The 27,626-nt window shown below is 45.3% G+C and overlaps 2 protein-coding genes across 4 annotated transcripts in view; one reads left to right on the top strand and one right to left on the bottom strand.

The window, feature by feature from the left end:
* The window catches only part of KCTD15 (potassium channel tetramerization domain containing 15), a 46,364-nt gene extending 18,997 nt beyond the window's left edge, over positions 1–27,367 (bottom strand). Inside the window, exons 1-3 of one of the 3 annotated variants that reach the window (XM_087738692.1) lie at positions 27,017–27,367; positions 26,484–26,806; positions 21,044–21,219 (exon numbers count right to left, since the gene is read on the bottom strand). In XM_087738692.1, coding sequence (XP_087594818.1) covers positions 21,044–21,219; positions 26,484–26,486 — 179 coding nt within the window. In that variant the 5' untranslated portion in view covers positions 26,487–26,806; positions 27,017–27,367. Of the gene's footprint in view, positions 1–10,269; positions 10,524–21,043; positions 21,220–26,483; positions 26,807–27,016 lie in introns of those variants that run through there. The other 2 variants (XM_087738693.1, XM_087738694.1) reach the window with 2 other exon arrangements.
* LOC148051042 (uncharacterized) lies at positions 1,876–8,977 on the top strand. The gene is made up of 4 exons (XM_087739381.1): positions 1,876–2,011; positions 3,155–3,318; positions 8,600–8,779; positions 8,864–8,977. Exons 1-3 carry the CDS (start codon positions 1,920–1,922, stop codon positions 8,743–8,745), a joined length of 402 nt encoding a protein of 133 aa, XP_087595507.1. The 5' UTR covers positions 1,876–1,919; the 3' UTR covers positions 8,746–8,779; positions 8,864–8,977.
* Positions 27,368–27,626: the final 259 nt, after the last annotated feature.

Raw genomic sequence — 27,626 nt, 5'->3', positions numbered from 1 at the left:
CGAGCTCGCCAAAGGCAATGGTCAGCACTGCTGGCGAATGCCGCAGCCGCAGCCTCCCTGCCTCCCTCCTTCCAGCATCACCACCCCACCCCAAGATTTCTGGCCCAGCAGCAGGACGCGAGAGACCTCAGCCTGGCTGGGGAAGGCGTGCGCCGGCCCCGGCGATGGGAAGGGGCAGGTTTGCTCCCCCGCCGCCCGCAGTGCTGGCGCTTCCGGCTGCGCCCCACGCCGCTTGCTTTGGGTTGTGGGTTCATGCAACACGGTGAGATTTGCTCTCCACAGCTGCACCTTGGTCTGATCTTCTAACTTGCTAATTTAGTTGCAAATTTAATTAACGTGCCATTTATTTCTAAATTAACTGTGGAGATATTAAATAAAACTGGACTTAGCAAGTCCCCACTGAATTCCAGCTAAAAACCTTTCTGCCCTCTTAAGCAAGCTCCAGCTTCTACTGCCTGCTCTCGTGGCCCTGTCAGCATTCAGCTAGTCTGAGTTACTTATGAGAATAACCAAATGCTCCCCTAAACCCTAATTATAATAGGTTTACTGTTTTTCTTCAACCTCTAGCTTTTCAACGGTATCAGGATACACCATCCAGTTCACATTGCAACATTTAATTTATATAATCCCAAGGTTCGGTAAGCCTCCAGTAATGCATTATTTTCTTTCTTCTTGTTATTTTAGGGCTATTTGCCTGAGATGGCTAAATATATTGCTTTGTACAGTGTTAAATTTTATTCCAGGAACCAGTCAGTTAATTTATTTCCTTAGACATGCACATGAGCCAGTGTGCTGTGCTGGGTTAGACTGAAAGCAGAAGAAACACTGATAGAGCAGCTTAAGGTTCAGCACAGTATATTTACTGAGTAAATTTGCATGGCTATCGAAACTTTTGAGATCTTGCACCTGAAGAAGCTGGGCTGTGGCTTAAACCTCCTCCCCTTTGCTGCCCTTTCTCTGTGAAGTCTGCAAAAGCAACACGCCGGCTGCTGTTCGGCTCTGCCGCGCGTATGGGGGAAGGTCTGCCAACAATGACAGGGCGCAGGGAAGACCGGGTACAAAATTTTAATGGGCCGCTCTTTAATGTAGTGAAGCATTTTTTTGGTAATGAAAACAAAACATGAATTTTGAGGCCTTTGTGGAGTGCCCTGAGCTGTATTTCTTCACCAGCGAAATTACTGCTGGGGAAAGAAACTTGCAGAGTGTTGAAAGACTTAACTGCCACCCCAAAAACAGAGTGATGAATAGTTTAAGGATTTATTTGACATTTTAGGGGGCTGCTATGTTCCAAGAACCAACTTCACTGCAGCATGTTGTAACGCTGCGTGCCGAAAGTGCTCCTGCTTCTCTCTTCTCGCCACTATAAACTGTACCTGTAGGAAGTCCATCAGAAAACACAACGTTGTGAGAGCACAAAGTGAACTCAAACGGCAGCTTCGAAAGGAAAATTTGCCTTACAGGGTTACTCATCACATGTGAAGCCATGGAAGAGCACAGCGACCGGGAGCAGCTCTACAAGCCCCACCAGGACCTGATGTGCCCAGCTAATGGGTCTTGGGCAGCCAGAACAAAACGTCACGCGCAGAAGCGTGGAAGCAAAATGCGCACGCACAGGCTGTCAGAGAGCCAGGGACTCAGCAAGTGCAAGGGGATGGGAATGGTTTTGCACTGTGTAAACTTGTTGAGGTTCAATCAGAAATTAGGTACCAGCCTGGCTGGCAGCCTCAGGAAGCTGCTCCCGCCAGCACCCCGCCATGTGATGTGAGTTAAAGTTGTGGGGAGCAGCTGCAGCTCTCAGATCAGGCAGTGGTCACCCCGAAAATGGCTGGTTTTGTGAGCGGTCATGGTGCCCAGGACTGTACTGGTAGAGAAGTTGGGTAATGGCATTTTGAAGAGGCACTTGCTTACGGCACGCGGGAATGGTGCTTCTAGAGATGTTTGTGAAGAGGTGGAAGGCACAGGAAAACACAGACGAGGCAAAGAGAGCTGCACTTGGAGCCCACAGCGATGGGTGAGTCTGAGCAACGACCGTTTCTTCAGCATTCTCACCTTTTCAAAGAGATGCTTTACTTACGAATTTAAAAACGCTCTTAAAATTTCTGTACAAGATTTAATTTCCAGACAGTGAGCAGACCGAGCCAGGACCAATCCAAGCAGTTGCAAGCCTAAGGATGGCAGGCTTGCCTTTCCATTGCCTCCACCTCCCTGGCCAGGTCCCGCTATGCTCATACCATCTTCCCAGTGCACGGCTCTTCCCAGCAACGTGCTCTTCCCTACCACCCGGCCACCGCTCTGCAGTGCTGCCCACCCTGACCCTCGCAGGGCCCCTGCTCCCAGCCACCGCTGCATCGTGTCCCTGCGGAGCAGAGCCACGATGGGGCTGGCATCAGGCCTCCAGCTTAGCGGGTCTCGCTGGCACCTTGAGCCCTGGCTGGATGCTCTTCCCTGCTCCTCCCAACATCCAGAACACAACCTGTTGATCCTATTTCTACAATTTCTTTGTGCTTCTGTTGTTTCTGCTAAAGGCTTTTACATTTTCAATAATGTTTCGCCAAAACGCCAAGGGGCGAGTTTCTAGCTTTGTACCGATTTTACTATGATATTAAGATCTCCTTTTATTAGATTAAAAACAAACAACGCAGCCAGCCAACCCACAAGGACAAGAGCGCCCGTAAATTCTTCTCTTAGTTTCTTGGGCAGGGGAGGAAGCCGCATGCTGTGTGCAAGTACCTTACAGACGGCTGCTGCCACCCACACCCCCCCGTAACGCTTGCAACCAAGTTTCCACCATGCAAGGTCCCTGCAGCGCCTGTCGAGATGGGAGCATGGAGGGGGCCCGCAGGGCAGTGACTCCAGCACACCATCTCTTTCATAAACTCATCCAACTCCATCTTGCCAGCAAGATGGAAAAAAAGCAGCCAGGGCGTTTTGCTCCCTCTTGAGCACCCTCGGTCTTCCCAAGATCATCATTGAGCACAGCCACGGCTCTGCACATCACACCCCCGCTGTTGGGGGGTCTAATGGCAGACTGGGACAGGAGAGTTTGGCGGGGGGGTGGGTGTGCTTTCTGAGTTGGAGCCAGTTTAGCCATTTTCTTGACAGCTCTCTTTTTGAACAGGAAACTAAAGTTGTTTCTTAATAAATCTGGTTCCAGAGGCTTTACGAGGAGCACCCAGTATTGTGGGACCTGTGGGGCAGCCAGCAGCTGGAGTTGTGGCAAGCACCAGCAGAGCCCTCTGCTCCTGAGCCCCACCGCTGGGGTGGCCACTGTGGTCCCGTCCCCCCCGTGCGCCCGCCCAGCCAGCGCAGCAATGCCACGTAAGCAAAACTCTCTATCATAACACTGCAATAAAAGTATTAATTTAAGTAATTACATGATTAATATTTAACTGTTCAGTGATATTTTTGTCATTCATAATTTAGTTGTTTACATTTATTAAAAATTGATTCTGTAGACACTTTTTCTGCCCAATGTCAAATCAGCAGGGAGTGCACATTTCAGCAAACTGTCATTAAAATGTGTCTCTCTCCTAATTTTATGGGAGGAGACGGGAAGAAGAGAGAAATGCCTGACTGTGGGTCCTGCAAGCGCGTGGGTCCGTGCTCCACTCGGTGCCCTCGGCTGTAGCTGCCACTCCTCCGTGCACCCTCCTGCTCTGCTCAGCGCAAATGCACAGCCAAGCCAACACGAGCTCTGCAGCTCTCCCTGCGTTTTATACGGTGGCTGTCAGTTGTACTTAGCTGTTGGGCCTTGCTGGGGAGCTGGAGGAGGAGGCGGCAGCAGTTGTGGGAAATGCCGCAGAGAGGAGGAAGAGGGTTGTTTACAGGCGGGACACGGAGCATGACCTGAAACTGCCCCGCAGGACATGTTAGCAAAGTGTCCCAGGTGTACAAGCAGAGTCCAGTCATTGCTGCTGAGCACAAACAGTGCTGCTTATCTCTTAAATATTTGCTCAAGGTGGGTAGGATAGATACTGTTATCCGCTTAGAAGAGAAAAAATGCTGTGAATTGGAGCAGAGGTACTTGAGACACCAGAGCACCTTACACTGTGTCTGGCACTGCTGCCCGCGTAGCTATGTCTGTTATAAGTAAAAGTCTCTTACTTGTCCCATCACAAGAAAGTAACTGCTGGAAAAGAGAAGTGGAAAGCCGCCAGAATGGCTGCATCCTACCGAATGCCAGCGTGCCAGGAGCCAGCTCTCTGCTGGCACTGCTACATCCAGCTGCAGCAGCAGGGTCTGGGGTGGGCAGTGGACGATGCTGCCCGATCTTTACAGTAGTGTTTTTCATATTTCCATTATTTTTACTGTAAAACTGATTGAGTTTGTGCACAAGCTCCCAGCAAAGCAAACTGTAATGGAGAAAGCACCTGCAGCTGCTTTCCCCAAGGAGGTATGTTAAAACACCCAACCCATCTGAAAAGCAGGCAGGGCTGGCCAGAGGAGGACAGGGATAACCCAGCCGAGCAGCAAACAGGTGTCTTCCACCTTCTGGCCTCACGGTAGTTATGAGGGAGAGACGTTAAAAGGTCGCCTCTGCCAGGACACATGCTCACTCACGCCCCATACAGCGAGGAACGTGGCTAAAGGTTGCATCTGGCTGCAGTAGGTTGTCTGATCTGCCTCCATTTAAAACTTCAGCTATAATTAGTGTACAAGTCCATAAACAAAGCTCTGTTGTATGGGTATACCGTACCTTCACACCCTGCTACCTGACCGGTGATTTTAAGCCCTTCCCCAATTATGGGAAAATGGGTCTACAGCATGGGTCTGTGCACACGTGACCTGGCTGCGGTACGGTGCAGAAACTCCGTGCAGGCTTTGCACTTACGGCTCTGCCACAGTTTCCATTTTAAATCAAAGAAAATATCTTGACCACCTCAGAGTGCTTCAGGCGTACACTTGGCTTGGAGGGTGTTTCAGCTGGGGAGAATTTTGTTTTAAGCATCTTTTAAATCTTTTATTTGTACAGTGATGGGGAAAAGTGTGTGCTTGTGTGTGAGTCTGAATCTTAATTTGGGGGTATAAACTGCTGCTCTGCAAACTATGAAATCCAAGCAGCCACGTGTGCTTTGGGACCGGTTCATGTGCCTGAAGACACAGAGAAGTGCCCCAAAGCGGGTTTCTGGCATAAGTAAGCCCAGATCAGGTACCGGCTTCCAGTCCCAAATGGAGTGCAGGCATCAAGCCTGCGGTGTTAGGCAGGTCACAGCACCGTGCTTGCTCAAGCCATCCCCACCACCAACTCCTTCTCCCACCGCTCCTACAAGACCAGGGTGAGCACCCGCGTTTCAGCAGGGCAGCTGCTCAGCCCCCGACCCTTCAATCCTGATGGCACAAGTGAGCGACCACAGATACTCAAGTACAAAACTGATCCGCAAGAACCAAGTGGAGATACTAAAGCCTGTAACCCCAAAACCCCTTTCACAATTTTTAACAAGAGCATCAGTAGTACGGTCCGATCTCAGCAGAGGGATGGAGGAGGTAACGCACAAGGTAACAGCTTTATCCATCTCCAATTCCTATAACCTTCTGTTCCTGCCTTCCAACGCAGATCCTGGAATGCCATAGGAGTTTTTTGAGCCATATGCTCACTTTGCAGTGCTTTTGAAGGATATTACACTCATTAACTATTAAGCATCTGAAGGAACTGCAGGATCTATTACCTAGATTTAATACTTCATATTTTGCTGTTCAGGCTAGAATATCTATTTTTGCAATAGATCAGAGCTAGTCTATATAGTATCAACATGTATTTTTAAAAGTCAATAATCCAGAAAGAACATTATCATCTACCATGCAGAATCATTCTTGGGAAGTCCTGGAAGGGTTTTTTTTCTTCTTTTTATACCATCACTAAAAAGCAAAATTAGGTATGTAATGGATTTTGTAGTTAAAACAAAGGCATGGACAATTATGTTTTCAGTTCTCTATCAATTAAAGTCCACTGAAGCAACAGGTAATAAAATCCACTGAAGTGGAAATTACCTATTATTTTTGAAATACCACAAAGCACTTATGGTAAGGATAAGAGATCTTACAGCTCTTTCTCTTCTGCCTGTTGCTAACAGCTTATCTCCACACTTAAGACACTTTGGCGGGTGACTTTGATATATAATTCCATGGAAATATATATGTATTTTTAGAATTTGATACATGACACTTATTTTTTCATTTGTAGAGACAGTATTGACTATACATAAATTAGCAGTTAAGAAAAGAAATTGGAAACAATAACCCCAGGTAGAGAAGCTAGTCTTTTCCTGCATTAAAAAATTCTCTTGTAGTCAAGAGCCACCTGTGTGGCCAAGCATCCCATCAGGTCTCGAGGGAGGAGGAGGGGTCAAACAATTACAACGAGCAGACCAGCAACTAAGGGAATTCAGGCTCCCATGAGCTTTGCTTTCCAGGCTTTTCATTCCCACCAGGTTTACAAGGGCATTAACCCCAAGCCCTTCACCTCATTGGGATACTGGAATTAGGCCCAGCACTGGCCACTCATCCCAAATTTATCAGCAGTGTGTGAGTTCCCCAGGGCTGGGCTTCTGCCACCCATCTCACGGGGAGTCAACAGCTCAGGAGCAAAGTGCTGCTTAGCCATGAGTAACGGTGGCAGAATCCAGCCCTCTGTCAGGCTAATGATTTTATTTTGGCTTATTAAAGTAGCGTTTGTATATTTTAGTGTGTTATTTTAACAGCTATAAAAAGACTTCACTAAACAAACAATTTCTAGTATGTTAATTGGTGTATTACGAATCCTTTCATTGCATTTGGTGTATAACCACATTTACAGGCAAGATAAGTACACACATACAGACAGAACGGCACTCATTCACTACACACATCAGCATCCCACCACATTCATTTAAGTCTTCAGTCACAAATGCATTTGCTGTGCTTAACAAGGAAAAAAAATGTAACTTCCAAATACAGGTACAATTTGCATTTCTCCATTAAAAGTTCCATACGTGCCGCTGACATGGCTTGTTGATCCTTTCTAACAGGGATAGTGACAAACAGCCTCCCATTATTTTTGGATGCTTAACCATACCGTTTGTATTCAGTTGGTCTGGCTGAGCTGCTCTGGAGTAACCATGGCCAGAACAGAGGCCTTGACCACAGTGGGTGTGCAGATGCACGGCAGCCCAGCGCAAGCGGAGAGGCTGCAGTTACTGTAGTTCAAGATAGTCCAGTTCTGCCACCCCTATTCCTAACAAGCGGTAACTACTGGGGGAGAGTGAGAAGGGCAGAGTCTGGCTGACTTGCATATTTTTAATAAAAGTAACCAAATAACATTACAATATAATGTGAACGCTCAAAACACAGAACTTGTTAGCGGTAGGAGCTAAATATTATCCTTTCAGTGAAATATGCCGAAGTCCAGGTAACTGCACAGAAGTTCATACAGTGTAGGTAATACCTATCTATTTGAGAATTCCTCTCTTCATTTTAATCTGTGGACTTACATTTGAAGTTAAAGAAGCACATGTTAGCTGGATTTCCAGTACTATAATTTTTTCCAGTATAAAGTTCAGGTTACTTCTGCTCTTCTTGTGTCTTTTACTTCATTCTAACTGAACTTTCGTCTAAATAGTTAGTGAAGATTAAAAATATTGATACAAATTTATATTGCTAAAAGCATCCTATTTTTATTATGCCATTGTTGCTGCTGCTCTGATTTGAGCCCTGCGAGGGTTCTTGGCCTTTCATGTTTTCTCAACAGAGAACTGACACTAAATTTTGGCCATGAAAATCAATGCAGGAACAAAAATTCTTTAATTTAAAACAAACTCCTAAACTGGCATCTTAGTTTCCCAAAGCATTCCCTAGTTTCCCAAAGGTCCCAATCCTGCAAGAACTGCATTTCAATTCAAACTCTGTGGGAGTTGCGGGCACTCAACAGAATTAAGTTGTTAATACATGAGAAGATGCACAATTCAAATAAAGCATTCCTGCCTATACAAGCCTCTTCTTGCTATTCCTTTAACCATCCCTTCCCCCTAAACCACGGTGCTATGAGGGCCCTGATGAGAACAGGGTTGCACCAAATGCCAGCTCTCTTGCTCCTCACCTACTTGCTGTAACTTCAAATGGGAGCTAACTCAGTATTTTTACTACGATTTTCAAATCTGACTAGATCTGGACATTACTTCCATTAACATCACCCTTGTACAACTGAGCATGCTGGGAGGTTGGAAAACATGCAGATACTAGTTTTATTTTAATATAAATGGGCTAAATCCTCACTCATTGAAGTAAAGAGTGAAACTCCCACTGCGACTCAGGGAAGGCAGGGAAAATGTCAAATGTAAACTCATTTACCTTTCAGGGTGCAAGTCTGGCCCTCCGCATCCTTTGCATGTGTGGGTGCTGTGAAACCAGTACTTCTCAGAACACAGCAGGAGAAAGGGGGACGGACACTCAGGGGCTGCACAGCCTTTTATGAAGTGTAAATGGTGACTGCTAACACATTCACTTTGGTACCTGCCGCTTGTGCGAACAGCTACAATATTTAATCTGCTTGAGCCATAGCCCTTTACTTCTGATCCCAGACATGCAAAAGCTGAGCAGATTTTTCCTATGATTCTTTTATTTCCAGATCCACAGGAAAAAGTTCCCAGGCACCGGCTGCCCGGGGCTCTGCAGCACCGCACTGTCTGGGATGAGCAGGACCACCAGGCTACCCTCGGTGCCCACCTGCCTCCGCTGCATCGGGAAACTCTCCACTGCTGTGAACAGGAATGATACCAGTTGGTTGGCATGCCGATTCGCTAAACTGGTAAAGCTCTTCTTATTGCTGAGAATGATAATATGGGAAAAAAGGGCTTATCTTACATTCTTCCTCTATTTGCTTTTCCTGCAGCCCATCCTTCTGTCCTCCAGTAAGTAAACTACACCAATTTTACCCAGTCCCAGAATGTAACACTGCTGCAATTATACTACTGTACACCTCCAGTACAGCTCGCACCACCGCTCACTCTGGCACGAAGACATTGTGGGGAGCTGCAGGCAGACTGTAACCAGTTATAATTCCTACAAGCATATACGTGATTGGGAAGTTGCATCCAGTTCTATCTGTGTTTTTCTTATCATGCTTAAAATGATGAATGAATGATGCTCCTGTTTATTCCTACATTTGATTAAGCTGTACCCAACATATTTTTCCTGACTGTTCGCTTAAACTGAACATGTCAAGAAGGATTTGTTAAAAAGCTATTTTGAAGGGGAAACAACCACCAAAGCCCATATATCCACACCAAGTAAGAAGACTTGTGTAACAGTTTTTAGTGGTGAGCCCAAGCCATTGGCAGATGAAAGGCACAAGCGAAGAGGAATCTCCAGTAGGTTTTTTGTTACTGCAGCCGGAGAGCAGGGACAGAGAGGAAGCGACCCGCCGACATGTCCGCTGGGAAAAGCACAGCTCCAAGGCCATGTTCATGAAAAAAAGGGGGAGCTCCTGTCTAGGGGCTACAGAGAGGGAACCCACACCCAGGAAGGAGACAGCAATACACCTGCTGCACAGAGGACACTTGCCCTACGGAATTAAGCTTGGCAAAAACTTTAAAATAATAAGAAAACAGTTAACTGTTGGATTCTGATGAGATACTGAAAGCTGAACCTGGCTTTTTTATGTGACTGTGAGAGATTCATTCTTCAATACAATACTATGGTCATGGGTTTGATTCTGGTCCCAGTGAAGTCAAGGCCAAAACATCCTTTGATTTAATTGAAAGCAGAAGCAGGCCCCCGCTTTAACCCTCGTGTCTGCAAACAGAATATAACTGGATGTGAACAGAAGAAGAAATATGTTTGGAATTGGTTACAAATCCATGCGTGATTTTTTTCCCCCCTCTGTAAGATTAAGAAGTGGTCATTGAATTTTTTTCCTCATTCAACAGCAGTGTTAAATACTACTGGCCCAAATTCAGCCCTTGTTCCCTCCCAGACAACCCCAGCACAAGCAGAGGACCCAGTTTCTCTATTGTCATCTACTGGTTCCCATGGAGTTCCACTAGCCAGATTTGTCCATGAAATTGTATGTTAAGTTGTGCAACAGCAGAATTTAGGCAGCGGTCTCCCAGAAGGCACACCACATTCCCCAAATGCCAAAGCTGCAGCCTTTGGTGTAAATTGTACTGGTACAACTTGTTGGCATAACACAGTATGACACCAAAGAGGTTAAAAAGAGTCCCTCGTTTTCATTGTCTGCTTTCTCAAGAGAGAGAGATTTGCTGCTGCAAAAGCATCTACCAGATCTAAACGGATTACCTGCAGCACTGGTAGCATCTGCACTCCATTAGGAGAGAGGCGTAACGGGAGCCTGCCCTTTGGACTGGGATTCCTTCAGCGTTTCAGCTTTACGGTGCAAATCTCAGTTTCCAATGCTTGCCAACTGATCCCTTCTGAGTCTGACCAAGAGTAACGGTGCAAATGCTGCATAATAGCTTCCCAGCATCCACGTGCAGGACTCCTTTCAGGTTTTGCTTTATGTGGTCCTCAGCAGATAAAAAAGCAGCAATTTTAGCCTTTGAACTCATACCATACTGCAGCAGAGTGAAATCAACACAGTACAGGTGAACACGGGAATACCTCTGCTCAGCCTATCTGTCCTGGTGCCCAGCTCTGACAGGCAGGCAGTCGTCACGGTGACTGCATCAATAAGGAATGCAGTCGTGCATGCATGCGAAGCTAATGGCCATCCTGCCTGGCAGAGTTTCAAGTGAGAGCAAATCAGGTAAAAACAAAAAACAAACCCCTCTAAAATGTTTACAGGTGTAATTTCTTTTTTAAGCATCAAAAGATTGAAGTACATGCTAATCACAGCAGATGAGGTGAAGGAGTAGGCAGTGTGGTGGATAGAGCATGGAGATATGAGTTTATTACTCTGGATTTTAGTTCCAGCTCTGCAGCTTCTCCCAGCTATCAAACTGGATTAGGAGAGCCACCAACCTGGTGTAACTCTGTATCAATTAAGTTATACTAGGGATGAGAGTGATTGACAATACTTACCTGTTTCAGTCACCAGATTATGCATTTAATGTCAGTGCAGCACAAGGGAACAAGCTGATGTGCTGCAAGGACGAGGTATACTCATCAATTTACTACGTTCGTGTAACAGAGAAACTTGGCAAAGTCAATGCGGCTAGCAGCAGCACCGGGCACGACCTGTGTCAGCTACAGCCTGGCATCCTCCACACCATTTTGTTACTCTGTGCTCCAGAGATCTAGCCTCCCTTATGCTTTCACATATGAATCCTGTGTTTGCATGCCTGGATATTTCTTCTATTTAAATATGCACTTTGTTCTTAAAGATTTTATTAACCCATGAATAGATTAATTCTGACTTCAGTTATACAGGTACAAATTTGGAGTAACTCCTTCAAAACCAGTGGAGTCATCTCTTTGGGAAGGCCATCTCACCAGGAAAGGTATGTGTGCACACCCGTAAGTGCACGATGCTTTGTCTTCATTTGCCTGTTGGTTTTACACCTTCAGATGTTTTTGAGACCGAGTACTGTGGATACCCAACAGAAGCATCTTACCACAGGGTTCAGGTTCTCATAACTCCTCTCCACACATCACATCAGTATACATCCCTGGTGTAACTCTACAAAGGTCAACAGGGTTACACTAGGGATTATTTTGGCCAGGTTTATTATTAGGGCAGTTTTCTAAAAGAATAGGGCTTATTTTGTTTCCATTTAAGCTTATGGTAAAACTCTCATTGACTTCACTGGAAGAGAGATTTGGCCCAATGTACCAATATCCAAACCACCTCCATTTATTTCAGTGAAAGCAGGCAAGGAATTAATAAGGTCCAATGTATTTTTAAATCTTAGATTTCATAAATGATCACAAGCATGTAGGTCACTATATATACACAGAACGACACCTACAACAACCACCAGTGGGATCATTAAAATAATTAAGCTAGGCCTAGAGACAAATTCATTTCATAACATGTTCCTTACAAAATAGATACCCCCTTGCTTCATAATCTAGGGAGTCTGTTTTATAAACTTCCTAAGTAGTTCATGAAATATCCCACTAAGCAGACCAGGTCTACTTGCCATTGCAGGGTCTTTATAAATCAAAAGTTTATAAATCAAAAGACAAACACCAGTGACATGTATTCAAAGACCAAATATGAAGAGGTAACGCCTCATCTGCTCCACTGGTACGGTGGTTAGCTGTGACCTCAGGACACAATTTCCAGTACAAAGCTATGGAATCCGCATCTTTACATAACTCCTTTCCATGTGATGAGGGAGCTGGATGCACAGCACATGAAGAAGCAATCAATAAAGGGGATTCTCCTCTGCTTTAAGTGTAAAGCTGCTACACCTCTGAACCTGAGCACAGATGCAGTACTTCACACCATGCTCATCAGCAGGAAACAGCCTCCACTAGCAGCACGTAGAAGGAGGAGACAGGTTTCCACAGCATCCTATGGGAGTGGTTTCTCAAAATATGCTGCTAATGCTTTTCATGTTACTGCCCTGAAAATGACTGCTGAAAAATTCTTAAATTGTGCTGCTGGCACCAAAGTGCCCCGTCAGGTGAGTGGTAAGCAAAAGTAGCAATGAAAGAAATAACAAAGTACTTGACCAACTAACCTCAGAAACTACTATCAACATAGAGTGCTAAACAAAAAAAAAAAAAAAAAATTGAATTTTTGGTCTCCTTGTCTGCTGGCTTCTCTTTGTGAGTTTTAATAAACCAGACTACTTTTCAACCTGTTGTAAGCAGAAGAGTGGGAATTACTAATGTGCTAAGTGTCACTCAGCTACAGTCTTGTTATCACTGCAGAAGAAGAAAGGGAAGAGCAGAAAATGCGACAAGGTCAGCTGGGTTTTGCACCGCTGGTACTGGAGACACTGTTCAACATTCATCTTCTGGACTCCTCTCAGAGGCTCTAAGTGACATCCCTCCTGACCACAGCCAGGCTGCACGACCTGCACAGAGACGCCTGCTCTTCCTTTCGACTAGCTGAGCCAAATAAGCTAGTATCTAGATAGGAATGTGCCATGTTCTCAAATTCAGGTTTTTTTTGAACAGCCTGTGCCAGGCATAGCACCACAGCCATCATTTTATTTCTGTAAGTCAGACGAGTGTTGATTTGCTGTCTTCTCCACTCCATGACTAGCTTGGTCTGCCCCTTCCTAGTTGCCATAATACCCATTTATGCCTAGAACTCCACACAACCCAGGCTGTAAATGTATGCAGAGAAACAATAATTTCCAAAAAAGTGTTCTTCAGAGACTAGCTAGGCAGTATTTTCTTGTATGTTTCATCAAATATTCCAAGTCAGCACACAAATAATTCATTCATCAACAGGGCCCAATCTCAGCACCCAATTACAGTAAGATTTGTGTTCCCAAAGGGTAAACTCTGCTTTCGTCTCCAGAGCCTGTGGGCAGTCCCCAGGCAGTGGCTCTGCTGGGCAAGGCAGTGGTTATGAAGTCCAATAAGGAGTAAAGACCTTTATCACAGCAGACAGCTCAGCTCTGTTGTGGCTCCCTACATGCCAGTTAGTAGGAGGTCCTAGAGAGGTGGACACGACAGGTCTGAAGAATCAGTTTCTATATAAATTCCTTCCCTCCCATCATCCCAGGTCACTGCAGTGAAGAGTTAGGGTTACAGGGACTATTCTCCTTTACCACCAAAGCTACCCCTCCGGCTGTGCAACAACAGCCCTGGGTAACACGGGGAGGATCTGCTATCATGGTGTGCTTCTATGGGCTCTGCCAGACCCTGAATCCAAGACTTTTTCCCATTAGTGAAAGCTAGAGACAGTGTATCTAACAGCACCATTCCCAGCTGTAATTACATCCCTGTTACAGATTATTTTTGTTTTCCATAGAGCCCAAGCCATGTGTCCCTCCTCTGGCACAGGTCATGCCCTGGTGCTCACAGACCTGGAACTGGTGCGGCTCCTGCCATAGCGGCGCCGGCCAGTCTGTCTGCAAGAGGAGATGGTTCCTCACCTCCATCCACTGTGCTCTGCCCTGCACAGGACCCAGGAGCTGTGCTGGGTGCGTCCTAGCAGCAATGCACATCTGCCCATAGGAATGAACGCTTCCCACTTTTCCCAGAGCTTATCAAAGCACTGCATGGACTTGTGTGACCTCAGCCCCGCAGCACCCGTACAAAACGGCAATACTTGGCTTTGCCGATACGGAAAGACTGGTTCATTTGACACTATCTATCTGACTCAGCAGCCTGGCAATGAGAGTTCCTTTGCTTTCTCCAGCTCCCACTCTGGTAAGTGCAACGTCCACAGGTAGACTGGGGAGACATAGAGGATGGGAAGGGGACAGGCCCTTTTTAAGGGTTTTTTCCTGAAGGGTTCTGCTGGTCAAAATTCCCTTGGAAACCAAAGAGAGATGTGTGCAGTCAACAACCAAATAAGAAAAACTCAAAAAATTTGTCTCTAAATTGCAGCTGCATGAAATGAAACCAAAAATTATTTTTAATCTCCATGAAAATTCTTACATTAATTCAGAAAAGGTGCGGCATATAACCAAAACCTCTGGTTTTCGGCTCCTTTATTTGTTCTGATCTGCAGCGTACACCTGGTTGCCTTAAACAAAGGCAGAGCCCTGGGCAGCCCTGGCAGGCTCACCCCTCTCTGCAGAGCTGCTGCGCTGGTGTGCAGTGTCATTACGTGTGCGCAGTGCTCATGCACCGTGCCCATAACCGGCATCTCTGAGCATTTGTACTGTGCAGGAAAAACACTTGGTCCTGCCTCTTCAGGTGTTTTGCTTTAAAGTCTGTGTATGGTTTAAGTTCACAATACCTATTAAAATTAATGAGCTCTGCGCTGCAGCTCACATGCAGGCACATTTTGTAGCGCTTTGCCTGAACGTGGGCTGCTGACTCCGGCTCAGAAACTCTTTGCTTTTGGGTAATACGCAACAGTTCGTAGCCCGCGAGTGTTAGAGCCTGGTGCTACCCCACAAACAGGGCGCTCAACAACTGACCTCGGTGAGAAGAGTGGTACCTTACGAATGGTGAAATGTGCCATGGCAGCGTGCTTACCTATGTCCTTCACTGTGCTTAAAACAGAGTCATTTAGCAGGTGTGCAGTGATGACAGAGGGACGGAAGAGGGACAAGACACTATACAGATGCTGTGTGGGTGAGCAGCGTGGAATGGCAGTGGTGTGGAGAGGTTTGGGAGACACCTAAGTCAGGATGAATGCTACCGACGCCACAGTGGTGCAGGACTGCTGTGGCACAGGGCTGGCAGGAGGCTCTGCTGGCCCAGGAAAGCTGACACCGCTTCTGCTCCAGACTGGGATCCTGCCCTCAATGTGCTGTGCTTTCACAGCCACCAGCAATCTCCAGTTACAAACAAATCTGGTCTTCCCTCCACTTAATCTGTCTGGAGTACAGGCCTTGTTTAAGGACTGATTTACACCCTAACTGCCATCACAGGGTAAGCAACAAAATTTGCTAATTGTTTGACATTGTTTTCAGGCAGTAACATCAGTAATACACAGATTTGATGGGAAAATAGCAAGTAAGTTATTGTAAGAGTGACACTGGATCGATCTTACATGAACAAGAAATGTGAGATGTTCTCAGGTATGCTACGTCCAGACCCAGTACAGAGCCCTTAGTGTAAAGGATGATGTGGAAAATCTGTCTTGTAGATCTCGGTAGCAGGAGCTTATGAAACCACTGCATCTGGATATATGGGGTCAGCAATCATGTTCTGTCAGGGACAACAGAGGGGTCCTAAAACTTGGAGAAGAGCATTCCCCTAACTCAGTCCAGCTTGGTACGGCTGCAGAAAAGGGGGGAAAAGCAGAAGATCTCAGGTGTCAGTGCTGAGCTCCAGCAACCAGAGAGGTGGAGGTGCTGGAGGAAAAGGTAGGGGAATTAAAAACCACAGATACCTACGGAGTAGCTAGAATCAGAAGGTCATGCTTGGTAGGAGAGCTTGTCTGAGGGTGGGTCTATACAAGAACGACAGTTTTTTTTGGCAAGAAACATTCAGAGGAGAAGACACGTGCTTTAGGGGACTCCTTTGTAAATCACCAAAGAAGTCCATGGGTTCAGAGGAAAGTGGGGCAGGGATATGCCTGAAAACTCTACTATGTCTTGTAACAGCTAAGGTAATTAGTTTCTGAAACAGTTAATAAAGCCTGTGCTGGTTTTCTTTGGAGGACAGAGCCTCCAGAAAAGGGGGTGGTAAAGCCCAGGTGCCTCAAAAGCTGAGATCAGGACGTGCACTATGTTAGCACTGGCTCAGCATCCCTTGGGCCGTGGGGCCAAAAAGCTCCGTTTTCTTGAAGAGGAAAGGCTGGGAGCAGAGAGGTCCCAAACACGGTGCGCTACAAACTGTCGGGGGAGGCTTCCTGGGGTCTGCGCACCCACACCAATGCCACCTAGGTGTTGCCGCTTCAATTAAAATTATTCCTGCTCGCTTTTATCATGTGACTAATGCTACAGAAAGCATGAGCTTTTAGAAATATATTTTGAACAAAAGAACATATTTATCTTTAATAGAGGGTTATACAACAAATACTAATTAACCAAGAATGTAAGGTAAACATATTTAGCTTTTATAGCAGAACAACTCACAAAGAGTTGTGTTTAACTCAGCTAGTCTCTGAGTTAAAAACACTATTCAGAGCTGCAAAAAGGACAGAAATCTTGTTCTGCTTTCTAACAGAAATTCAAAGTGGTATCAAAATTTCCAGTGAAATCGAGAAGCTGGGGCTTGCTGTGGTATATGGAGATTTGGAACTTCTACTTCTTTTCCACTTGAAGTCAATGAGATGTCTCCCGCTGAGTTCAGTGGGATAAGACTGGAGAATCTGGCAATGTCTTTGGGTATTCCTGACTGCACATTAGGAGCTTGGACTTTTGGTGTGGGTTTGCTTTTTAGAGAATTGTCTCACTCCCTTGGATAAATACAATTTGCGACTCACTTTATAGATGTGCTAGAGCTTTTGCAGCCTTTACAATCTGTCATATAAATCCATATTCAAGTGTCAATGTGTGAAGGGGCTGTTTTAGAGGTCCTCTGGGTGGAAACATGAATGGAATTTCTAGAAGAAATGCTCTCAAAGATGAATAATTTGTCTACTTAGCCAGTTACTTTAGAAATAAGATGTTGATGGTAAGAGTCACTAGACTGAATTCAACAGTTTTTTTTTTCTTTCTTCCTGTAACTCACAACTACCACAGTTGGGAGTTTTGGTGGGAGAACTTGCTGAAAATAAACTACTGAAATTGAGCCTCAGATCCAGGTAAGACAACATCAGCCTCCTTGCACCTCCAAAGCTTGTTAACTTTAATGGCAGTTTTGGGTATGCATGGAAAGCAGCCTCAAGTAGCTATAGGAAGAGGGATTAATAATATTATTTCTGAGATAATTTCTGTGACCACCATCATTATGCTGTTGTTGATCACAGTTTCTTTTATATGTTTCTCATTTTTCTTGCCTTTAACCCTCTGAAAGGCCAGCTTTCTTTCTTGTATGGTGTTTCATTCAAAAAGCCAACTGGGTAGGTGTGTAAGAGTAGTGCACAAGGTGAGAGTAAGTAAGTGGTTTGGAAACCATTTTTGACAGTGGCTGTTCAACCCTCTTCTCCTTTGTCACACTGGTTGTGCGCTGCTCAAGTTTTCTCCTTTTTAGATGAGAGAATTTATGTAGCCCATAAAAATTTACCGGAAGGAAGGCGTCTACCCCCTTTAATGCCTAATCTGGCACCCTTTACTTATGCAAATCTAATCAATGGACAAATGCTCTTCTCACAGCAGCTGTGCTAATACAAACAACATCAAAGACTTTGTCAAAGTTGCTCTGAAACAACTCTGGGATCACTGAAATGCAAGATTTGGCCTCCGACTTCACATCACCACTCATTCACTCACGTGAGTAAGACTTCCAGAATTGGGTCCTTTCTCTCCCCGAATTAGAGCCAACCACATAACCTGGGAACAGCCAAGCAGAGCCTGCCGAGTAGGCTGAGCACAGTCAATCCTAACAAATTACAATAAGAAATGTATCACGCTGCCTGCTGTCAGGTGTAATTTATATCATACCAGAGGGGTGACTGGAGAGCAGGTATAGGCAGGAACTGGTCATACCTATACTTGCTCCTGCTGGGCCTGATCTGGCAAGCTGCTGGGAGCTCTTCCCTCCCATTGAAGTCAACATGAACTGAGTTTGTTCAGGACCTAACAGGATTGGGCCTCCTCAAAATACTACAGAAGGATAAACATGATTTGATTATTTATTTTTTTCTGTTTTCCATTAGCATGTGATGTCTCTGTGTATGCATACCCTGATTGTATTTATACAGATGCTCACAGTCTGTACGTGTCCTTAAACATACAGGTACAGTATATACTACAAGCTAAACACCTACTTAGGATTTGGGAGCAGAGAGAAAAATATAGAGATTGTTACACAAATAAACAGGAAGTTTATTCCCACAGCTTTCAATTTTAGTGAGCGCAAACTATTTTATGTGACTGGAGCTAAGATTTAGCAAAGCATTTCAGCATATGCTTACATCTTTTGCCGAAATACAATCTACAAATTTCTTATATTTCTTAGATTTGAAGCTTTTAAACTCATGCTCAAACCAGGAGTTTAATATGCTGTCCAAAATAATCCAGAAAGCTCTGCGTGCGGCTGAGTATGGCCATGCCTCTGTATGTGGCCATGCATGTTATCTCTGAAGCGTAAGCTAACAGTGCTCTGGCATTATTTTAGGATGTCCTGCTCAGAAAAGCTATCTCCCTTCTTCCTGTACCTGTGAGAGACCCGGGATTCCGCTCCCGGCCAGACCACTGCGAAGGCAGTGCCTGCCTTACGGAAGATACACACACCAGGGAAGCGAAGCACCATCAGGAGCTCCAACCATCCTCACTGAAATAACTGCAAGTACTTTGCCTTAACCAGGAATGAGAGCAGGCCAGACTCAACGGGGGGTAACCAACCAAGTCTACTATGCAGCACTGCAGAAAAACAAATCAAAAAAATGAATTAAAAAGCAAATTAAAAAAAAAAGGAAAAAATAATAAATTAAGGTGTACGCTTCACCCAGCTTCCTAACGTATGTAGCAATATGTCCTACTTGGGATGCTGGTGAAGGGTTATCTTTTGCTATAAAAATATATGTGATTTACAGGTCTCATCCTGTAAGTTCTTACTTCAGTGAGAACTGAAGTTTGAGCAGCTGAAAAAGCATTCAAGCCTTATGAGGTAACACAGCAATACAAACAAAAGACAGTACACAGCAAAACATCGGCAGCACATGAGCTCTGGTCAGTCACAGTTTTGTACTTTCAGTTTAAACAAAGTACAAAACGTGAAGAAATATGCTTTTGTTATTTATCAAACAGAAAAAAAAAAGGTTTTAGATCAGTACTCTATTTTCTTTAAATGAAATCTGTGAATTTATGTATATTCTCCCAAAGCTTCCATAACCGAAGCTTTTATTAAGTAAGTCTGATACGGGGCATATTTTAAAAATAGTGTCAGCAGTGATATTTTAAAATGTGGAAACAGATGTGCTACTCTTATTACAACTGCTGAATCTTCTCTGTGTTTTTTTATACTATGAAGCATTTGTCTGCTACTGTTATAAATCTCTCCCCACTGAACAGATTTCTTCTCTATGATTAAAGCAGTACCACACAGACATCACTAAACAGACACTGTCCAGAAAAATCATATTGTTTTGGCCTGACCATAAAATATAGGTATTTTAATTGTTTCTTTCCCAGAGAGAATTTCAGCAGCTTCCCTTCCTTGGAATGAAATCACAGCCATATGCTTTATGACATCAGAGGCGTTTCAAGGTGTCTCCATAAATGTCATTTATTGCTTGGGAACCTGCCAAATCTGTGCAAAAAATCCCCAGTTCTTTCAAAGGAAAAATCTTCAAATGAGACTAGAGCTTTACACTGGTTGTCATACCAAAAAAAAAAAAATATCTGTCCCTTACAGAAATGCCCTTACGGCCATGCAGGCAGCAAAACCTCTGGCAATGAAACCTGCTGACCTGGGCTCCGGTTTGCTTTTGAGTCAATGGTGCCTCCTTTAACCAGTCTGCTGGGCACCCTGGCACTGCACATCTACACCTTCTCTTAGTTACACGAGGCACTTACCCTTCTGAAAAATAAGCAGTCTGAATAACAAAAAGCTGAATTGGTTTAGTGATCATAACTGTAATCAAAATCAGGTATGTCTTAACATATTGCTCCAATGAATGTGCTTTAACCCTTAACACAGCCATCCCTTACCACCATAGGCCCGATGCTGCCCAGAATCCCCCATCCTTCACGGTGCCCAGTACCCCACGGGACTGGGAGCTGGGCAAATCATAAAGAGACTCTATGTCATATACACAAATATACCCTCATGCCATATCTATTCATAATTTGGCGTATCTGGAGTCTACTCTGAGATAATACTGGCCAGATCTAAATAAATCCTGCCAGATGTGTCACCAACCTGTCCAGCACAAATCAGCTACCTTTAAGCATGCAAAGATTCAATCCAATCTGCAGCTGCAAGCAGACAGAGCAGGTCGGCCGGCCACGGCCCGAAGGAAATGACCGCTGACACTGAGGCACGCAGCTACCACAGGGGTTAGGATTTTGGCTGGCCAACAGAAGCATCCATTAGTCCCAGTGTAACAGAGCCGTTCTGTTTTCTTAAGGAAGGAAAAAAGGAATTCCTTTTTCCCCTAAATCTGAAAGAAAGAAGTTGCTTGGTACAGTTGGAAATAATCTAGGGCAGCACACCAACAGGTGCCTCAAATGTATCGGCAGAGTGCAGAAGACGTTGAGAGAGAAAATGAATAGACTCTCTAAATAATACATAAATTTTACAGGCTTTTTTTTCTGTCGAACCCCAGTGAAGTTACTGTATAAATCGGAAACTGAATTATTCATAACTGGTGAATATATAATAAATCATATTTCACATTGAAATATTCCTCACAGGTACATGCCTCTTTCCATGCAAGGAACAGAAATGGGCAGTGAGCCTGACAACACCGAGGTCTCACCTGGAGTCTGGGTACTTTGTCAAGGTAGCCAGGCTGCTGGTGTACATGTGTCCTCCTACATCGATGTGCACAGGAGCGTTCGACTTGGTGAGTTGAGCTGGGAGAGGAATTCCTTGAGCAGCCAGCGGAGAAACCGGGGACCGTGTTAGAGACAGACGGGACATGCTTCTTCCCTCCTGCAAAGGGAAGGCAAAAAAGAACAGTTTCTCTTAAATGTAGCGGTGTGTTACCTTTCTTTCCAGTGTGATCACAGATCTAATCAGATCATTTTTGCATCTGCCTGATCACATATTCAGCTAACAAATTATTGCCACCACTGTAATTAAGTGTATTTGCATCATTTTCTTCAAAGTACCAGAGGGGAAGAGAAAGATGCTTATTAGCAATAAGAAATCAAGAAAAAAAAATTTCAAGGTGTCAGCCTCAAGGGGCATAAAACAAACTGCAAAATTCTAATTAAAGGTCGCGGGCTTATGTGTTAGATGTGAAATATCCCCTGACAAACGAATAACCAATTTGTGAATTGGGATTCAGGGGTTTTTGCAAGTTTGTCTCAGTAACGAGACACCTCTAAATTAGTGACTTCCTCAGTACCCAAGGCATTTAGTTTATCCTAGTAAATTTCACATCAAACTAAGATCAATTTTCTGGTTTATTTTCAATAATTGTGAAATAAATGGATAATTTTCAGTTAAGCCTTAATAGTAGACATAAAGAACTAATAAGCTTTCAAACTGAAAGCAATTAATACCTGGAAGCAGTGGAAACAGGAAGATATATAAACTGACCCATGCCTTCATGACAAGACACATTAGAAATTACTGTACAATCTGGCATGTGAAATCACAAATGCAACAATCCACCCAATGTTTACTGCCCTAAAAATATTTGAAAATTAGTGAAATTTCTGAATTGAGTCAAAAAATTTCCAGCTAACGTACAAAGCAAAAAATACTGAAGTGTCTTAAAAATGAACAGGACAACCATAGCAAAAGAAAATTCCTCAATTCTCTTCTGTAAGAAAAGCACAGCTTATTCTGCATGAAACGTGTGTCTCAAAGCTGATTTCAGTTAAATCGGTATAGACGGCAAACATGTCAAACGGAAAAAAACCCTTTTGTAAAAGTTTAAGAAAATGTCCATCCATTCTCCCCCTTATGGGTAAAGCAACATATGCAAAACATTATAGTTGAAGACATTTCTGAATATAATCTAATTTTCTTGGTATTTTGTTCTGTAAGCATGCTACCAAGCATCCAGGCTCTTCCTTACATCTGACAAGCACTTTACATGCAGCACTGCAATGTGAATTCCCATTTCTCCCACATTACTTTGACAATGTTTCTTAGAAATCTAAAGCTGGTCTTGCCTTTCTCTTAGCAGTATATTGCACAAGATGCCTGGCTACGCCACTCGATGAACATACAATTAGCAACATTCTTTGTAAAAAAAATTCTGAGCTATATAGAAAGGGATTGAAAAATCTTAATACATCTGGACAGCTTCACAAAGTCATCGCAACATCTCCATTTACTGTATTTCGTCTTGGTTAGCTCCTAAGAATTTCCTGCATCTACAGCACAGAAATACATCACCCCATTATGAATCCACATCCTTTTCTCTTCGGAGGCTGGACGGACATCTGCACTGAACACGAAGCAAATACCAACTCTGTCCTAGGACTTCTGTGTCAGCCGATGCGAAATTGGGCATTAACATTTTTACTACAGCACCACCTTCAAGGAAAGTGATTGAATCCTTTCATGACTCAAGACGTTGCTTTCTTGTTTCCCACAAGAGCCTGTTGTGGGCAATCTTCAGTAAATATGTCATACAGCATAAATAAAAGAACTAACTTTTAAAAACAACTTAGTATCTAAGTACCTACAGTATTTTAGCAACGTGTTTACTAATCTGCGGGTGCCTCATCTGTCTGCCAACACAGACAAAGATTTTTTTTTCTTACCAAAGAGCACTGTAAACTCACGTTCACTCTCTACTCCTTCACTTAAATGAAAGGGTCAGAAGATCCAGGCTGAATGTCAACCCTGTCTTTGTTCAGACCCCAACTATTATCACTAATGATAAAGGTACAGACCTCGCAGAATACAGAGCTGCCTTAGAAATAAACCTCATGCAGTTTCACAAAACAAGTGCCTAATTAGGGCTCATCTGTACCCCTTGTTACAATTTCCAAATGAAATCAAAGGACTAACAGTCCTCTGTAAACGCATCTTACACTTAACCATTTGTCTTGAAATACAGACTTCAATTTTAAAATATGCACAGATACCTAAAGATCAAGTGATCTGCATCTATTGTGCATATTTAAACACTTCTGCTATCTTAGGATTTTGTTTAATGTTAGTATACCAGTAAATTCCTTGATCTGTAAAGAGTCTGAGATTCTCAGTGAGGCCATACTCACACAGTAGATATTTAATTTATACTATTCACTGGAGGGACCTTTTGAACAATCCTCTGCTTTTGGCATCTCTCAGCTAGAGCATGTGTTGAAAAAACACTTAATTATAGAAAATCACTGGAAAGCTAAAATAGTTCTCAAACTTTTATGGCTTTTCATGCTTATTGAGGGTGCCATTGGCTTTTTGAGGGAGGGGAGGAGAAGGGGAATTGAAACCCAGGCTTTTCCCCTGGTTGAAGAGGTTTCGTATTAAAAAAAAATGAATCCTACGTTTTTATTAAAGTTGTGGAATTCAGTCATTTTCGTATGAGCAAATTATCAAGGGGCATGATTGTTCAGCACTACATAAAGGGCACTGAAAACCCTCCTATTGCTCAAAAAAAAATAAATACCCCCTATTTCTTAAGGTACCGTAACCCTATTTCTAATGACTCCTTCCTCTTCTTAATGTAAAACACAGCTCAAATTCATCACACTGAGTAATGTACTTATTTTATGCACAAAGCAAAATCCTAAATGTATTTATCCAGTGAAAGTCTTTATGCACATATTTTCTAATACTGATGTGAAAATTAAAACCTTAAGGGTAAATATCGCAGAAACACTAACAAACTTCATTTATTAAACCATGTAAAATAATCCTTGCTCTTTAGTTGCCTACAACAGGATGCAGCATCCCAACTAGTGGCACAGGCAATAACCCTGCTCTAATAAGTAACACAGGAACCTGCTGAAGGCAAAATCAATAGAGCCTGATTCCCAAATTATCTGAATATTTAGTTTTTCAAACACTGCACACCAAGATCTTTCAGAGCCAGCTTATCTTTTTCTGCCTTTCTAAGCTAACTGCATAAGTACTGCTTGTAAAAACTATTTGCCCATGCAAAGTGAAATAATCACAATGCCATGCTCATTTACACACAAAATGATTTTGTGTCCCATTGTGCTCACAGTTGTTCAGCTCTCTAGGGGTGATTAAACTAGCTATGCTGCTACAGCTTGAGATGATTTCACTGAATCGTTTCTCCATGAAGTTGCTTCTTTGCTAAGCTGTTATTTTAACCATAAAAGGTAAACAGAAGGCAGTTGTAAGAGCTCCATTCAGCTCCGTGCCCAGGGCTATAACCCTAGGGCAGAGAATGCTGAAAGACTGCAGAATTTTCCAGGGTGTTGCCTTTCTTGCTCTAAAGCCTTCAGGAATACTGTTCATTTAATACACACTCTAGATGATACATTTCAGATCCTACTAAAAGAAAGACTTCAAAAGTGTAAGAACTTTTGGGCGGATGAAGCTTTCCCACCTCTGCACATAGCTCGGGGCCATGGTAACCAATACTGCTGTTGATGTTGGGAAAATACAGTAGAAATAAACTGCACAGAGCAGAGCAGACAGATAGGGACAGGGGAGGTGAAAGGTTGCAGGAAAGAAACAGGCAGCAGTCTGGAAGGGATAACGAGAAAAAAGGGAAAAGAATGAAAAAGGAGGCGGCTCTGAAGGAGGGACAAAGTTAAATCAAGGAGCAGGCACTTAAAAGACTACAGATGGGAAGCAAGACTAATTAAGGATGTAAAAGCGCTTTGTTTCTAAACTTTATTGTTGCCAGGATAAAAATTAATTGAAACTAATGCTGTTATTCACTCGTGCAGTTTAATTCCTTCATGCACATTTAAGACGTGAAATGGAACCGGCAGGTTTAAGGACCCGCCGTGAGGCCGCCCGCGCTCCCGGGGAGCCGGGGCCGGGGCAGGTCGGGGCGCAGCCGGCGGCAGGACCCCCGCCCCCCCCGCGGCCGGGGCAGCTGCGCCCCGCCGCCTCCCCGGGGCGGCTTCTCGGGGCAGCGCTTCTCCCTCCCCGGAGACCCGTCTTCCTTCACCAGCAGAGCCGGGCGAGCACCAGGGGTGACACCGCCCGCGGCAGCCCCCCCGGCCGCCCCATCCCCGGCACTGCGGGGCCAGGGCCGGCGGCAGGAGTCGCCCCGCCGCTCCCGTGACTCGACGGCAGCGTCTGCATCGCCCCAGCCCGCGCTCGGCGCAGCCGGAGGGGCACAGCTACAGACTTGGCAATTACCTTTGTCTCTATAAACAGGGACGGCGACCGCTCGGGTCTGCCTCCAGAGCCACTGGCAGACAACTGCTTACGCCGTGAACCGAGCCTAAAGACAAAGCAGGGAAGGGGGGGCTGCAAACCTCGGGCCCGATGGCTCCGAAATTAAAAGTCCGTAAACATTTGCACACACCTCCACGCTGCTTCCCTGAGCACTGGACCGACTGACAGAGGAGATCGTACCCAAAACTTTTACGGGGAGGGGGGGGGAGCTCCCTCCGCAGCTCTGGTTACCGAAAAAAAAAAAAGAAAAAAAAGAAAAGGCTTTCTCCTTCCCTCTCTCCCCCCCCCCCCCCCCCCCCCGCAACCCGCCTGTCTCTGGCAGTCTCCGGTCTATTTAGTGCAAGTTTCACGTCACCCAAATGCCTTTCCCTACTGATGGTCAGGGAAATCGGCAGCAAGCAACGCACCCGGTCACTCAACTTCTGCCTTTTTCTCTTGGACTCACTGTATGCCCAAAGGTAAAATTCAACAAAAAAAAAAAAAAAAAAAGGCACAACATGGCGTCCTTTACTTATTCCCACATAACAAGAAAGGAGATGTCTTAGATGAATGCAAGGGGGGAAAAAAAAGCCAACCCCGCATCCCCGATCCTGTACATTTTCCGCGCAGCCAATGGTGGTGAGCATTAGCCAGGCTAATGTATTAATTTTGCAGAAGTGTGCCACATCGCATGCAGGAGCAGAAATGCAAACTATAGCCTAGAGTGGTTTGAAGTCTACCCCAGACCAAGCCTTCCACTCTCACTGGCGCCAGAGTTTCATTCACAGCCCGCCCGTGTTTTCCATACGCGGCGCTCCCCATTGTCGCCCGCCTTCCCTTTGTGCCGAGCCGCCCCGCCGCCAGCCCCCGCGCCCCGGCCCGCGCTCCCCCGCCCGACCCCCGCGGCGCGGCCGCGGCTCCGCGCGTACCATGCGAGAGCGCGGAGCGAACCGCGCTGCCTCCGCCGCGCTGGGGCTGGGCCGTCTTCAGAGCCGGGGCCGGGGCGGCAGCGCGGGCACCCCGGGCCGCGGGGCTCCGCCGGCGCTGCCCATGCTGGAGCGGAGCAAAACAAAACATACACACACACGCACGCACGCACACACACACACACACACACACACACACACACGCGCGCGCACACGCAGCGCTATCGAAGCGGGGCGGCTGCAAACGGGTCCTGTAGCTTTAAAAAAACACCCCTCCGCCGCTTCTCCTCCGGAGCCCAGAGCCGAGTTAGTTTGAAGAAGAGGCACTTTCCAAAAAAAAAAAAAAAAAAAAAAAAGATGGGGGGGGGGGGGGAAGAGCGCGAGAGACGGCGCGAGCGTGCCGCGCGGCGCGGTGCAGCGCGATGCAATGCGATGCGATGCAATGCAAAGCAAAGCAAAGCAAGGCGAGGCAGAGCGCGGCGGGCGCGCTCCGGGCCCGGCACCGGCAGCCGCCGAGCCGCCGCCGCCGTCCTTACCTTGAGCCGAGCGGCGATCTGCGAGCCCCGCTTTGGCTTTGGGCTCTGCCGGGGTTGTGTGTGGATGGGCTCAGCTTTTTGCTTTTATTACTGTCTTTGCTCCGCAGATCCTGCTGTGATTATTATTATTTTTAAAGCTTCTCTCTCTCTCCTCTCTCTCCCCCTCTCTGCTTTGCTGCTTCTTTTTCTATTTATTTTGTGTGTGTGTGTGGATGTGTGTGCGTGAGGGGGGAAAAAAAAGCCTTTAAATGAAACTGCCGAGGCTGTTATGAGAAGAAAGGCAATAATCCCGTCTCTAAATAACAGAGGGAAGGGAGAAGAGGAGGAAAAAAAGCGAATTCTTGCTCAGGGCTTTGCAAACGCCTGCAGGGCAGAGGATTAGGCTACAATTAGCTCAGCCCTTTGCTCTCGCTCTAGCTAATTTTGCGATGAAAATTGGATATTTTTTCCTCCTTTTGGTGAAGGTCTCCAGATTTATTCCCCCCCCCCCCAATAAAATAAAATACAACCCTTGCAAATGCAATAAGGCCGGGAAGGCGGCCGGCGCCCCAGCCCGCGCCCCCGGCGCCGCCGCCCGCAGAGCCCCTCCGCGCAGCGCGGCGCGGCGCGG

The sequence above is a fragment of the Nipponia nippon genome, unplaced genomic scaffold (assembly GCF_047370975.1).
Source record: "Nipponia nippon isolate SJK-2023a ecotype South Korea unplaced genomic scaffold, ASM4737097v1 scaffold_7, whole genome shotgun sequence".
Classification (NCBI taxonomy): domain Eukaryota; kingdom Metazoa; phylum Chordata; class Aves; order Pelecaniformes; family Threskiornithidae; genus Nipponia; species Nipponia nippon.
Note: the sequence above shows the minus strand (reverse complement) of the source record. Positions and strands in the feature narration are given on the sequence as shown.

Bases quoted from the DNA above. Each gene is read 5' to 3' on its own strand.
- LOC148051042 (XM_087739381.1), top strand. From the start codon at position 1,920: ATGGTGCTTCTAGAGATGTTTGTGAAGAGGTGGAAGGCACAGGAAAAC. The intron at 2,012-3,154 runs GTGAGTCTGAGC...ATCTGGTTCCAG, and splicing joins CTTGGAGCCCACAGCGATGG to AGGCTTTACGAGGAGCACCC. The intron at 3,319-8,599 runs GTAAGCAAAACT...TTTTATTTCCAG, and splicing joins AGCCAGCGCAGCAATGCCAC to ATCCACAGGAAAAAGTTCCC.